General features: G+C 38.3%; 1 protein-coding gene across 1 annotated transcript; it reads left to right on the top strand.

Moving 5' to 3' along the window:
- Window positions 1–3,814: 3,814 nt before the first annotated feature.
- LOC115671685 (disease resistance protein L6-like) lies at window positions 3,815–15,088 on the top strand. The gene is made up of 10 exons (XM_056318885.1): window positions 3,815–4,529; window positions 5,487–6,588; window positions 6,882–7,166; window positions 7,249–7,629; window positions 8,278–8,344; window positions 11,575–12,079; window positions 12,868–13,040; window positions 13,386–13,632; window positions 14,409–14,709; window positions 14,803–15,088. The coding sequence occupies exons 1-10, from the start codon at window positions 4,063–4,065 to the stop codon at window positions 15,010–15,012; spliced, it is 3,738 nt and encodes a 1,245-aa protein (XP_056174860.1). The 5' UTR covers window positions 3,815–4,062; the 3' UTR covers window positions 15,013–15,088.
- The last annotated feature ends 1,067 nt before the right edge of the window (window positions 15,089–16,155 follow it).

Genomic DNA, 16,155 nt, shown 5'->3' with positions numbered 1-16,155 from the left:
GATGGATATGCATGAAAATATCCAACTATTCCAAGACCCGGACTTATAATGGCCTCGAATTCCAACAAGATTTGCACAAGAGCATGCCTTCAATAGCTTCAAACGATCTAAATGTGAAAGATCCAGCTCTTCAGTGGACTTGCATTACGACACATTTAACATTTCCAAGAACCCCATATGGCCTCGGATTTCGGCAAGATTTTTGCAAGAAGTTGCCTTCAACTGCTTTAGATAATTAATTTATGAAAGGTCTAGCCTTTTAATGGATTTGCACTAGAATATTTCTAATTCTTTCAAGAACTCTGACCTATGAAGGCCACGAATTTCAACTAGATTTTGGCGACAGCTAGCATTTACTTTCTTCAAATGTTTCAATTGAGAAAGATCCAGCTTTTCAATGCAATTACATGAGTCGATTCTCAACTCTTCCAAGCACTTGGATCTAGCAATACCTCAAACTTCAACAAGATAATTATTATTTTTTTCTAATTTTGATGGAGCATTCATTCCATCTAAATATTCAAGGTCAACAAGACCAGACGAGTTTGTACCACCGCTCCATGTTTCGTATATTTCAAACGTTCACATGGGAATCTGGAGATGCCTTCAACTTTTTACTAAAAAATTGATTGTTAATTGACTAAAAGCAAATCTTTAGTCGTTCCCTAGTGACATTAACAACTAGCCCACTATTACTTCTTTATTGAAAAGTAATCACAGTGAACTCACATGATTGATGTAATAAAATAAACCGGTTAATTGACCTTGACTTAGAAAATTGCTGAGCCGTTGCTTTCTTGAAGTCTTCCTCTGCGCGTGCTTAGTCGTTGCCTTTTAGGAATTATCTGGTGGCGGTTCTATCTTGGTGCTGAATGGAGTCGACCGACATGAGGTGATTTTATTATCATTTATGCACCAGCAACTTGGTTAGCCCGTAATATGCATAGGAGGATCGTTTAACGTTTTTGTTGTCGTCCTCTTTGGCCATGACATTAATAATGTATCTAAAAGCAAAGGGAAAAGAAAGAAAGAAAGAACAAACGTAACAGCTATGTTTCCGCTATAATAAAATTACCATTATACTAATCTCTAGACCCGTGCTATGCATGTGAAAAAGACCTGTGAAATAGATTACGAGAAATAATTATTCTGGAAGTATACTTGATCATCACGAGAATATGAGATTTTCGTAATATTGAAAAAAATTATTGCCCTTCAACTAAAAGGGAACAATTTTATTTCTTTTAAAGTGGAAAAAATAAAAGAAAACATTTTCAAAAGAGAGTGAAGATTAATGTCACTCATGAACGCCGCATGTGAGCCATCTATTGAAAGTGTTTTAGTTCACCACTTTACATTTATCAAATAAGATGGGAAAAAGACAACACAATTGCCATAACTTGCGTACGACGCTCACTTAAGTGTCACAACTTTTTTCTTCATCATTTGAGATTATAACTTATATACGGTGCTCACTTGAGTGCCATAACTTTCTTTTCGATCACTTGAGTGCCATATAAGTTTTCAATCGATCAGTTGACTGTTATAAATATTTAAAAATACTCATCACAAGTGCTACGTCATGTCGAATTTTCGGCACTTGGGTGGATGTTTTTAAAAAAATTTGGCATTTAAGTGATCGATTGAAGGTTATGGTACTCAAGTAAACATTTTTTAGAAGTTGTGGCAGTTAAATGGTCGATAAAAAAAGTTATGGCGCTCAAGTGAGCGTCATACAAAAGTTATGGCACTTGCGGCATCCTTATTCCCAAATAAGATAGATTCATTGTGTCTTTTACATCTATAAAATGAGACATATTTGATTTAATAAGCTTAATTCTAAGATCGAAGAATTTATGCTTTCTTATTTTTGCGCAATCTCATTAATAATTTGCTTTCTATTACTTTATGAACTTTAATAAAGAACGAAAAATAATAAGTTTAATTAAATGACACTCATGATCTTACTTCTTTTCTTTAACTTTTGGCCAATGTTCTTGGTACTATTGGTTTTACAATTTTTTAAATTAGACAACTTATTGGTTTTGATGGGGAAAATTACTCTATCAGTTTTAAATCTATTGTACAGATGCCAATCCAATCCCAACATTTTCAATTTTATCAATTTAGTCCTAAACTTTTGTGCGAAATTTCAATGTAGTATTTCCGGCTAATTTATGTCAGAAATCGCTGACTTGACAATCCAGTTATCACCAGCCGCCGTCTTATGTCGAACATCGCCATAATTTGATGGGGAAAAATTATATGTCCCTTCAAAGTGTGCGAGCGAGAGCAGAGAGAGTATAAAAAATAAAGGAGAGTCATACTACAATTTTGTTTTTTTTTCTTTCGGACTAAAGTCGCACTTGAATTCAGCTACTCACTTTTGCCATTTCTTCCTCTTTTTCTTATCATTTTTCTCCTTTTCTTCCTCAATTTTCTTCTCTTTTGCCTTTTTTTAACGAATAACCATTGAATACTCAGACTTGTTAACTTTCGACACACGTATTGGGTGCGGAAACATCATGGCAAGCACACTATAATAGGTAGTTCGAGAAAAAAACTTACATTAAAATGTGGAAAATTACCAAAAAAGTCACGAATCTTTCAATTGTGCCAATTTAGTCATAAATATTTTCACGTTATTCCAATTGAGTCCATCTGGTCAATTTAAGTCGGAAATCGCTGACGTGGATGCTGATAGTCATATGTGGCACAACCGGCGCTGACATTAACATTTTTTCAATAATTTTTTTGAAATTTTTAATAATTTTTTTGGTGTTTTTTCTTTTTTCTTTTTTTTTTGTTTGGACTGAGGGCTGGCGGCGCCAGTCACATTTTTATTGTTTTCCCCAAAAGGCTTTAGTCACTTGGTAATGACAAAGTTGGCAAACTGCTGATCGAATCCACTATGCCGTTCGAGTAAAGGAAGTAGGAAAGGCTTCTTGTTTTATGACAAATCTAATTGGTGGTTCATCATGATCCACTTGTCAACCAGTAAATTACTTCTATCATTCATCGCGATCCACCTTTTCCCATGTTTTGATAGAAAGAAGGACTAATACCTTAAAAAATTCTCAACTAATATATTTGTGCCACATTTACTTCAAATTAATTTTCGCATTACAAAAAATTTCAAGCCGGTACATCTTTGACAAATATACCAAAATCTTAGGGCGAAATTGCAGTAAATGCAGCACAAGAATGTACCGGTTTAGGATTTTTGTGACACGAAAAATTAATTTTGAATAAGCATGGCACGAATGTATCAATTTATGATTTTTTGTGACACGAAAATTAATTTGCGGTAGATGTGATATGCGTATATCAATATAGAATTTTTTGTGGCATAAAGAATCGTTTTTAATCATATAGTCTGAAATAGCTATGCAGGATGGCACAGATTAATGACCGTGTGAGCAATCATAAAATTAGTAAAAAAAAAAGTTTGAGGATCCCGTCGTGCATTTTGCAAAAGTTCAAGATTATTGCTGTTCTTATTTTTAATTTATTTTTTTACTCTTGTATCCGTATGCCAATGGTCTGCCGATTAAAAAAGAGGCCCTTGTAAAGGCTATTCACAACATCGAATATGTGGAGTTATCTTTTGCCACCGATGAAAGGTCGACTCTGGGCCTAAAGGCCTCGACTTTGACACGAGTTTTAACTTTCCGACCGGTTTTCATTGTTTTGTTAGTTGTCTTCTTGCAATTGTCTTTGATGGGGAAATTCTACTGTACCTTGATGAGGGGATTTACGAGACCGGTCCCACATCCAACATGGATCGTTGTATAAAAGGAGGAAAAAAAAGGTGCTGCATGTGCTATGCACTCTGCCTTTCCAGACACATGTGAGGTTCCCCGAAACTTCCTTCCTTGACATTTGTGGTCCTGAGAAATTTTGTCTTGAGATCAACTAGATAAATTATAATCGGTTGTACCCGTTTTGCTTAGCAGTAACATTACTACAATTCCACAAACTTTCGGCTTTGTAGAGCTCAGCAATCTGCTTTTGCCGAACTGGTGCGGCTCTGGTGCTTCATTTTCTCTGCAACTGGTCGAGATGGAAGGGTACGATTATGAAGTGTTTTTGAGCTTCAGAGGACCGGACACGCGCGCGGACTTCACCGATCATCTCTATACCCGTCTCAAAGATGTAGGAGTCCGTACATACAAGGATGACGAAGATCTCCGCGCCGGTGAAGAGATCGGCCCAAATCTGCTCAGAGCAATGGAGCAATCGAAGATCTTCATACCCATCTTCTCTATAAGTTATGCTTCTAGCAGATGGTGTCTGAAGGAGTTGGCCCAGATGGTGGACTGTTGGAAGAGGAAGGAACAGGTAATCATGCCCATTTTCTACGATGTCGAACCATCCGAGGTTCAAAACCAAACTGGACGTTATGGTGAGGCCTTGCTTGTGCACGAAAACAAGAAGCGAGTGGACGATGAGACCATCCGCAAGTGGAGAGCTGCTCTCAAAGAGGTTGGAGGGTTAAAGGGATGGAACAGACAAGACGTGGCTAACAGGTAGCTCATTATCTTCCACCCTCGATTAATGCCTGATACAGGAGACCATGAAATTCAAGTACAAAGGCTTTTCTGTTGAAAATTTCCTCTTTTTTTTTTTTAACGTGGAAAAATTGTAGCTACGCTGGTTCCCTTTGTTTGCGTAGTGTGTCCTCAATCTAATCTGACATTTAATATTTATGACACGAAATATGAAATAATTTGTTTGCGTATTTATGTAATGAGAGTGCATATTAATGTTAGTCAAAATTAACTTATGTTGTATGCTGAAAGTTAATGGATCTTTTATTTATTATTCATAACACTTAAGACGTGTACTATTGTTAGATTAAATACTCAAACACAACGAAATAAAGAGTAAAATCGAGAAAGAGAAATCGAGACACAAAGTTTATCCTGGTTCACCCTTAAACTAGAGCTACATCTAGCAAAGAATTCTATTATACTTAGCACCTCCCACCTCTCTATTACAATCCTCAATTATAAGATAAAGAAATTATATATACCCAATAGCTATTCATGACCTGCCGAGATGGCCCCTCGGACCCCGTTCGCTCATCAGGGAGCAAGACCCTGTGTCTTCCTGTTGATAGGGAGTATGAACTACACCCTAGCGACTACATGCTAATGGTAAAGCTATTTTGAGAAGGAGAAGCTTATTAACACATTAGAAATATGGTAAATATCATCAGCCTCTTTTCTTCTAATTATCAAGATATAGTGATCATATACTGTACTTTGACGGTTGTGTAACTGTTCGAATGCTGCACACCGTTTGAGCATCTGCCTAGCATGTCCATAAATTTACTCTATCTATGCAATGTGGTATGTTCCTTTTGTAGTTGCCGTAGTTCTTGTTGCATCTCCTGGCTTCCATTGACTGCTATCAATTCCTATTGCATAGATTTCAGCTAACTTTCCACTTTGCCTTGGCCTTTCTCGTCATTTTTTCGTTAGGTCCGGAGGAGAACTAGTTAAAGGGGTAGTCACCATGGTTTTAAGTAAGCTGAAGAAGGCGTATTTGGTGGTTAGTGACTTCTTGCTTGGGGTCAACGACAGTGTCAAAGAAGTTTTGGGGATGATAGGCACCGACACTGATGATACAAAGATCGTGGGAATCCACGGAATGGGTGGCATCGGAAAAACTACTCTTGCCAAAATAGTCTACAACAAACTTTCTGGGGACTTTGCTAACTATTGTTTCCTTGCTGATGTTAGAGAATCTTCACATCAGAATGGAATTCTGTGGTTACAGTCTTTACTAATCTCAGACCTCTCAAAACAAGCACATCCATGGATCCATTGTACAGAGGAGGGAATAAAGACAATAGAAGAGAGATTTTCACATAAGAAAGTTCTTATTCTTCTTGATGATGTTGATGAAAAGAGTCAATTAACTGCACTTTTGGGGAGGCAAGGTTGCTTCGGTCCAGGAAGTCGGATACTTATAACAACAAGAAACGCAATTGTCCTACACGAATTTGGAGTAAAAATGACTTATGAAGTTGGTGGTTTGGATTTTCAAATGTCTCTTCAACTATTCAGCAAGCATGCTTTCAAAAGAGATTGTCCTCCAATTAAGAAAATGGAAAAGTCTAGAGAATTTGTGATGATAGCTGAAGGTCTTCCATTGGCTCTCGAGGTTATGGGTTCGACTTTATCAATACATGGACAAAAAGAAGAAATGTGGGATGATTGGTTGTTGGTGTGGAAAAAAGGTCACATCAAGAGTATTGGAAGTAAGTTGAAGACAAGTTATGATGCATTAGATTTCGATCAGAAACAAATATTTCTTGATATAGCTTGTCTTTTCGATGGATATGATAAGAGTACGACAACATACATGTGGAGAGATCGTGGCTTATATCCAACAAAAGATCTTGAAGTTCTTCAATTGATGTCATTGATTAAAATTGGAGAAGATAATATATTGTGGATGCACAATCAACTTAAATATCTCGGTAGAGAAATTGTTTCTCAAGAAAGTGGGGGCAAATTATACGAGCAAAGTAGGTTATGGAATCACAGGGATGCATTGGAGGTACTACAGAGAAAGGAGGTAAATCCCAGGTCCGATTTCCTTTGTGCACGGGAATTCACATTTTAGGGGGGGGGGTGCGGCACTCTACCCTTCAGGGAAAACAATCACAATTAACTCGACATATACAATTTTAAAACTCCCACATATTTTAAGACTATTCATGAATTGTTAAATTTCAAATTTCAAAACTGATGTCGGTCATCTCCAAATTGGTCTATAAGAATGATGAGACCGAACTTAGTATATTTAGATACGCCCAATTTTCTGGATACGAACTTAGTCCCATTGGTAATCCTACATTCCACGTGTAGGGAACGAAACGCGTTGAAGGTGTTCTTCTCAAATTTGACAGTGGGTCAGAATGGAGTTTTGGACCAACACATTTTGAGAATATGTCGAACATAAGATTCCTTCGATTGGATCAGGCGAACCTCGAAGGAAATTTTAAGGGGCTTCTGTCAAGTTTAAGATGGCTCCATTGGCAAGGTTGTCCTCGGAATCTTGGTGCTCAAAATTTGGATTTGGAAAAGTTGGTTATTCTAGATCTTTCTTGGAGCAAGGTTCATGAAAAATGGAATGGTTGGAGTGAAATCGAGGTAGAGAAGTATATTATTTTTAATTTCATTTTTCAAATTGTTGCGGAAAAATTAACTCTTTTGTTATCCTACCTTTTGACAGAAAGCCGGGAATTTGAAAGTTTTGAACCTCACCGGTTGTGTTGACTTGATCAGAACTCCAGACTTATCTCATTACAAATGTCTAGAGAGATTGATTCTTGAAAAGTGTGATCAATTGGTTGAAATCGGTTCATCAGTAAAAAGTCTGCGGCGCTTGGTTTCACTGAACTTGAGGTGTTGCACTAAACTCAGTAAGTTGCCTGAAGAGCTGGGTTTCCTCATGTCCTTGGAAGAGATTCTTATAGATGGAACTGCTGTTCAAGAAATTCCTGCCTCCGTCGGTCATTTGAAAAATCTTAGAATCAGTGCCCGCAACTGTCTTTCATCGATCCAGCTGCCCGAATCAATTAGCTGTTTAATTGAAGCGGAAAGCTCATCCGAGGTAACCAACACTACTGATTTTCCTACTGGACCGCATAGATGGAGGATGGCACTTGATAAGCATGTGTCATGTTTCCCATTAACGCATTCAGAATAATTTTTTTTTTGGTCTGTTATAATTTTTCCTCTTTCAAAAGGGCATTCTTTTTTTTTTTTATAACTTTTTTCAGTATTTTTCTGCGATATACAAGCAAAGAACTTTTATTTGTGCCAGTTAGTTTAATCATGCTTTCCAGAGGTGTTGTTACGTACTCAATCCAGAGCGTTGAACGTTGTATTGGTATCTTAAATCTATGATGTGGTGCGAAAAAGTGCTGACAGCTGTACCGATATCTTAAATTTCTGATGTGGTGCTTCCTTCATGTTCAAGTTAATTCTTAATCCAAAGTGCTGTGAATAAATTGGGATGAGTGGCTCATAGAAGGTATTCCATTGTCCAAACTGTTCTCTTGTAATTCAGACTTGTTTGACGAGCTACTCATCCAAGGCCATACTCTGATCAATACTGTCAATGAAATCTCAAAACTCGTTTGGTCTCTTTTCACGTTCAGTCAGTTTGAATCTAAGCATCAACCTCTATAACCGTTTGACACATGGTAGAAATCTTATTTGATGCACTGAATACATGCTTACACAAGTTTTGTCACAGGTGGAGGTTAGTAAACCAGATAATACCGAACATTCTTCCTCTAAGGGTGTTGATCGCAAATACGAAGGTATGCTCTCTACATTGAGATTGTCAAATCTGAGTTGTTCTATAAGATAAAGTATGAGTTCAACCTTGAAATGTAGAACACTGAAAGGGGTCGTGGCTAGAAAGCTGCCAGACCATAAGGATAGGCGGTTAAGGTATTATTTCAAGCTATGCTGTATTGTTGGAACTGGTTAGATTTTTGACCAACTTTTTTGGGCCAAATAGAAAATCTTACACATTAGCTATTGCTCCTCTTGCTATAGTAAGCACAAACGATCCTTAAGAATATAGTCCACAAGCACTGACAAACGTCATCAGCCTCATTTATTCTGTTTCGCCGAAAATGGTCGACCTTTTACCAAATGTTGATGCTTTGATTTTTTAAAGTAAATTGGGTTCTGTGACGAACATGAAACAATGGATGTGGACAAACTACGAAAGCTAACTAAAAGAATAAAGAATTGCTAGTATGGATAAATAATCTATGAATTAAACTGCAGAAACTTTTGATAAGTGTTGTTGATTGCAAATGCTTTACAATTTATTCTACTCGGCCTTATATAGCCATGTACAAAGTGTACCTTCAACAAGTGGTTGTCTTCTAAGTCACGAACTTCAATTGCCTCCAAGATACTCGGCTCTGCTCTCACGATCTTTAATTGCATATTCTTATCCACAAGCAATTGTAATATTCCCGCTTCCTCTCGATTTGACTTTCTTCAGACGTGGTTTACCAATCATTGTTATACATCGACAATTGCCTTAATCTCCCTTTCATCAATTGCATCATTAATTGTCCGACGCCGATCTTGCAATGGGCGCTCCCTGATTTGACCACATTACTTAATTCTTTGTCGATGAATCAGCCCCAATATTTATGCTAAACTTTAGGTCATTTTTGAGTTTCAACATATGTCCCTTTTAAAAGAATTAAAAGATTTTTTAATTCTTTGAAATGTTCCAGAATGTCATAAGTCACCCTTTCACAATCCTTGTAGAAAGCCGGTATAGCTGATCCATTATCCAGACAATCGCTTTAGCTTCTCCAATCTAATTTGGACACGTGGCCCGATTGGTGGGATTTGCCTAATTTGACTATCACCTGCCAGCCTATAGAGCCGTTACTCGGGATCTACTCCTTTTCTAGATAGTATTTTTTACCTCTCTTCTTCACCAGGAACCTCTCGAGAACATTTACCTTTTCCTGGATTTGGATCTTCTTCTGCTCCTTGAAGTTGCAATTCGCCTAAGAATCAATCTCCAACGTATACGGCTTCAGCATTTCCATCTCGCTTTGATCAACTCCTGGAAGATGAGGATACCAGCAATAATCTCCCTCTTTGCTTAATGACTCTGGAACTGAACCCCACCATGCCCTTGCTTTATCAACCCTTGAATTCCTTTGTCCCTCCAAGGTTGCTTTCCTCGATACAAGGAAGAGAAACTTCCTTTCCAGTGGAAACACATTATTGAAATTGGGTGGACACCCCTTCCGAACGATTCAGAGCTTTTCCTTTCTTTGACCCTTTGTTCTTCCAATGATATTTAAGGATAAGGTCCCAAAAGGAATCAACTTGGGAATCCACCCAAATTGATAAGGTTCTCCAATTTTGCTGTTTTAACCGGAACCTTGATTTGGGTCTTCTGGGTGGCCTAACCAGCTTCTGGTCTCGATCAGCCAATTGTTTCTTCTTCCGTTCTAGGCTGATGTCGATCACCCTTCTAGACTTACTCGCTATTACTAGGCTTAGTCCATGAGGTGAAGATTTGGCTTCTTCCGATTCAGCCAAATGTACCTACTTCGAACGCATGGAGGATATCTCTTATGATTCCTTTATGAGTTGTTTTTACAAGGACTCTAGTTAAGTTACCCAGAAGCATATAGCCTTTTTGTTCTTTTGGCTTTCCAAATATGTCCTTTTTCACTTGTCGCCGAGAGTTTCCAAGGATTTAGCAAACCTGGTCTTTTACCTTGCTGAGGGCAAGCTTTTCGCTTTGGGCCTTCTCATACTGGCTGTTCTCTACAGGGACCTAAATCACGCAGCTACGTCCATCTATGAGGATAAATTCGGCGTCTTCTTCGGTCGTTTCTAGGTCCTTCAGACATGGGCAAAGTCGTATTTTCCTTCTTTGTTTTCGGACGTCAAGCATGCCATGCCTCGCTCTAGAAATATTAAAGCTGAAAACCTTATTTTCCAGATACCAGAGAGTGTGGACTGTTGAGTTACCGGTTCAAAGCCATTCCTGCAGGCGTTTCTTCTTTTCGGTACTTTCAGAGCTGGTTTTATGACCATATGCTTGACACAACTGACTTCTGCCCTCTTCGTGTCCTCGACTTTGTCAATGTCTCCAACTTCGTCTTCTTCAACAGAACACAGAAATTCTGGTTCTTTGTTCTTACTCCTGTGGACCTTCCTCTATAGTTGTCGGGGAAAGGGAAACTCAAGCCTGGATTAGAAATGTACTCCCCGCAGTATTGCGCGCAGCAATTTGGGCTTACCCAGGGCATCCCTATGCCTATTTTCTATTCAATGGAGTATCCATTCTGGAAGAGAAACCACTATGTCTCGACCAGCGACAGTCCCTTTGAATGTTGGCATCAAATTACGGACGATATTTTTAATCGGCATGTCATCAAAGAGTTTCGACCCCATCCCAGAGTTACCAGCGAATTCACCGACTAGGGGTTTTTATACCAAGCAGACATATTCAAAGAGGACTTCAGCTCCGTCATCAAAAGGGTGAAAGTTAACAACCTTTTTCCTTCTAAGACCAAGAAACCCGAAGATCACTCTTCTCCCGACACTCGTAAGACCTCAAAAAAAAGAAAGACATCAGGAAGTTACCTACATGATCATTTAATTTCAATCTCATGTACCATAATTTCATCTATGTTTACCTTATGGGTGACATCTAGATTAATTCACTCGAGATATTATTCGCTCTGACCCATCTCATACTAAGTTGTCTCTCATCCCGACAATTACTTCATGCCTTTGTCGAACTAGGTCATTACAAGAGCAGTAGCTTCTGCATGGTACGTCCTCAAATCATACACCTACTAGAGGGGTATCGCTTAGTTACCACATTACCCCTTAATTAACTAACTTGAGATATTATCTGGATTAGCATGTCTCATATCAAGCCTCACGATTCTGTCTTTCCGCGTAAATGTAGGCGCTTTCTCGAGAGATCATGGGAAGAAAATCAATTATAGAGTTTTTGACAAAAAGGTGGAATATGTCTTTTCAGGAAATGACGGTGGGATTGACTATATCAGGAGCAATGATGGCGAATTGATGAAGCTCAATAGCTTTCCTGATGGTGGCACTGGATGGCGTAAAATTGGTAAAATCTCCGTGTCAAGGATTGAAATTGCTAAGGGAAGTAATGGGACCATTGTTTATGAGGGCAAATATGAAGATCGACATGTTGCCGTGAAACAACTTGTCGGGGCTCATCATGCTGTTGCCATCAACGAGATTCAGAAGTTGAAAGCATCTGACAAACATGAAAATATTGTCCGGTATTTTGGAGAGCAGTGCGACGAGGATTTCGTGTATCTTGCACTAGAGCGCTGTGATTGCAGCTTAGATGATTTAATTCAAGTACATTCCAATTCTTCAAATAACTCTGTCTCTGATGATTCAGCATCAATGGATGATTATAAAATCAAATGTGTTAGGAATATGATGGAGGGTGATGACTTGTGGCGGGAAGATGGTTATCCCTCATCTTGTTTACTGAAACTAATGAGGTAATTTTTATGTTTTGACGTGCCAAAAGGTTATGATTAGAGAGATAATTGCAATATCTTGCTTATTGCCGCACTCCTAAAATCAACTGTCACGTATTTGTATTTGTATTTGTAATGAGCTTGCTTACATATGTTTTACATGACTCAGAAGCATCTCATAGAGATCACTACCTTCATGTACTCTTCTTTGCTGGCTCAAGTGGGTATCAGGTGCCAGTCGAAGGGCTTTATAGCTTTCCTGCAAAAACTTCAAAGTGATGCATGATACAGGGAATTATTAGGCCGCTACCTTAACTGTGGTTAGCCTAATGCAATCAACATTATGGGCTGAGTTTTGAACCTCGCAGCTTCCTTTCTAGAGTTATAGGATAAGTTCAATCTCCCTATCAAGGCTAAACTCTTATTTTTCTTCTCATGGAAATCAATTACGTATTATCAATTACGTAGTGATAAATCCATTGATTTTTGCATCTTGGTAAAATCAGTATACCTTCTTTCTTTTTGATTCGTGAATGCTACAGAATCCTTGTGCACTCAAATCAGTAAATGTTGATGTGATTGATGTGGCGATCAAATTCTGCACCGGGTTTTTCATTGCATAGTTTACGTAAAGAACCTTTAACAGTTTTTTTCTCCAGTGTACTTCTGGCATCCTTACTAGGTCTTCGTGTGTTAGAGAAATTCTTTAATTTCCAATAGGATATGACTTATTTTATGTATCCAATGCCATTTGGTTCTATATACATTGTCGATTTAAGTCATGATGTCTTATTAATATTATGATACAGGGATGTGGTATCGGGACTCGAGCATTTGCATTACTTAAAAATAATTCATCAGGACTTAAAGCCTCAAAATGTCTTGATTACAAATAGTCGATCGCTTGGTGCTAAGCTATCTGATATGGGCATTAGCACATGCCTTCCTAAAGATAGATCTTCCATGGGATATCGTGCCATTGGTAAGTGCTCATGATAGCTTTATCCAGACCTTTGATCTTCTTTTCCTCAAGATTGATCCGTGCATAATCTGAATCTATACAGTGGTAATCATCTTTAGATACCTGGCTAAAAATTTTAGACCTATAATTTTACTTGTTAGAGCAATATATCTCTTCTTTTAAAGAAGACTGTTATGTTGAAAGTCAGGTTGCTTTGTATTACTTCTTATGTTGTGTTATAGTTTGTGGAGATTTGACAGTCTTTCCCATGGTCTCCCTTCGTTGATTGGTGAATCTATGATATCCATCTATACATGGTCCAAGTGATGAGGGCTCTTTTGTTGATCTTCGATGTCGTTGTTGCAGGTTGTGGAAGCTCCGGATGGCGAGCACCTGAACAACTTAAAGGTGGACGCCAAACCTCAGCAATGGATTTGTTTAGTTTAGGTTGTGTCTTGTTCTTTTGCATCACTTGTGGAGGACACCCATTTGGTGAAATTCTATTTCGTGACTCCAATATTGCTAAAAACCAAATGGACCTGTCCTCGGTAAAATTCATACCAGAGGCCCATGATCTGCTTTCGCGTTTACTAAACGAAGATCCCAATTTGAGGTGAGTGTACTATCATCCTTAATTTGCATCACTACCCATTTGAGAGATTTTGTAACCATTTTTTATTGACTGATTTCCATTTTCCTGCATCACTTAATCTCGTGAGTATTAAAGGTGGCCTGAAATTCGTGTAGCATGCCTTAAATATTTGTCCTGCTGGTGGGGCTCTACTTGATGAGCAAAAAATGTGTAGATCCACTCATTTCTTTTGGCAATTGACAATAGAAGCCGGAGAAAAGGTTGATCATGTGATAGCCTAAATGCATTTGACAATAGCGATATTCCAATTGAAGATGATCATTGTCAGAAACCTAGTATTAGGGCTATAAGTTTTTTAACCACCCACGAACATATAAATTCCAATCATTCCTGGCACGGTATTAAGAGACGATTTGTTATACATACACCGAAGAGAATTTCATATGAAGATTCAGGGGGTTTAGCATATGATGCTTACAATGAAAGAAAAACACTAGGAACTAATTGATTAAATTGCTAATTTAAGGTAGTTAGGAGTAAATAATTCATGGGTTCTTATTGTAGTCAAACAACGGCCTTCATCCCGGACTCATGAGTTGTGAATTGTATCGAAGTTTTCAGACATTTTGGTTTCTCTTTCGTTGAGCTAATGCAATTTTAATTGTTTTAGAGATTGCACGAATGCCAAACTTGTGATGCTTTTAAACTCGGGAAGTCGGTCTATGTCAGTGTTGTTCGTGTAATTAATTTCTTTGAGCATGTTGGGTCAATCGTAAATTGCTTTTAATGACTACCAGGCCAAAGGCATCGGAGGTGCTTCACCATCCATTTTTTTGGAGTTCAGAGGTGAGACTTTCCTTTTTTCGTGAAGTCAGCGATAAAGTGGAATTGGAAGCTAGGGCACCCAATTCAGATCTTTTGAAAGCATTGGAGAACACTGCGCAACTGGTTTTTGATGGGAATTGGGGTGACAAAATAGAGCCTGAAGTTATGGCTGACCTACGCAAACATAGGAAATATGACTGTAGCCGTGTCAGAGACTTATTGAGAGCCGTGCGAAACAAGTTTAGCCACACAGAAGCTTCAGATGAAGTTGAGGTACTCTCTCGCTCTTTCTTTAGACCTGTGGTGATATGTGTAGCTGCATGCATACAAAGCTCATATTTGTTGTTGTTTTGATGATTCTGGCAGGAGATCCTCGGATCGGATGCTGATGGTTTGGACATTTACTTCACTGGACGATTCCCGAGACTCTTGATGGAGGTATACCGAGTGGTGTCCCGGATCTGCAAAGAGCAGAAACGCCTTCAGAAGTACTTGCTTTTCCCCCTTTGGCCACTTCCCACGGAGATTCCTTCTTCAAGCCAGCAGGGTCTCGGCCATGAAGCAGAAATTCATTGAATATTACATAACATTCCACCTGGCTTTTTTGTTGTGTCCGCTGCCTTGGTTACGAGGATCAAATTGGACGGGCTTAGGACTCTGTTCGTATTGTTCCTAATATCAAATTTTAAATACTTTTATAGTACTATTGTCGCATACTTTAAATGTTTCATGTATTGTTCTTGATATTGCATAAACAGATATTATGTTTCAATTTCATGCAATTTTCTTCAATATCGCAATTTTTAAATTTAACTCTTGTACTTTTTTTTCGAAAATTTTATTTCTAGAGTTCAAAAAAAAAAAGGGCTAGGCACACGCTTGGGCCGACACAGTTCAGTGGTTGGCCCTTGTAGACACTTTCATAGACAAAAAATATCATTCACCCCATTAGTAGTTTAGCAACTTCTTCACCTAGGTAGTAGTTTTTTTGGAAAAAGTACAAAAAAAGTCATAAACTGATTGCATTGGTACTAATTCAGCCTTTAACCTTTTAATTGGATCAATTTAGTCTTAAATATTTTCACATTGATACCAATTCAGTCCATCCGCCCAATTTAAGCTGGAAATCGCTGAAGTGGACGTCGGTCGTCCTACATGACATTGGTGGTGCTGATATGGATATTTTTTTATAATATTTTAATAATTTCTTATTTTTTCATAATTTTTTAAAAATTTAATCCTTTTTTCTTTTTCTTTTTTTGCTTCTCTTTCCTATGGCTAGTGGCTGGAACTTGGCAATGGCCAGCAATTGGCCACAGGTGAGGGCGTTACAGCCCTCGTCGGATTTGGCAAGGGCTCGACCCTCACAGCCTAGGCGAGGGTAGCCCTTGTGGCCTTTGGCGGGGGCTGCAACACCCTTGCCTGTGGTTGATCGCCGGCCATGGCCGAGTACCAACCACAAGCCAAAGGAAAGAGAAGGAAAAAAAAAAGAAAGGAAAAAAGGAAAAACAAAGAGAAAATTTTTAAAAAAATTATTAGTAAAATTGAAAATATTATTAAAATTTTCCACGTCAGCGTCGGCCATACCAACATAACCGGTGTCCACGTCAATAATTTTCGGCCTAAATTGGCCAGATGGATTGAATTGGTACCAATGCAATATGTTTATGATTCTTTGGTACTTTTCCTAGTTTTTTCCATATTCAATCTAAATATCTA

The sequence above is a fragment of the Syzygium oleosum genome, unplaced genomic scaffold, assembly GCF_021117445.2.
Source record: "Syzygium oleosum isolate NSW1041296 unplaced genomic scaffold, Sole_v2.1 Sole_v2.16, whole genome shotgun sequence".
In the NCBI taxonomy this organism is placed as follows: Eukaryota; Viridiplantae; Streptophyta; class Magnoliopsida; order Myrtales; family Myrtaceae; genus Syzygium; species Syzygium oleosum.
This window is presented reverse-complemented; position numbering and strand designations above follow the sequence as displayed.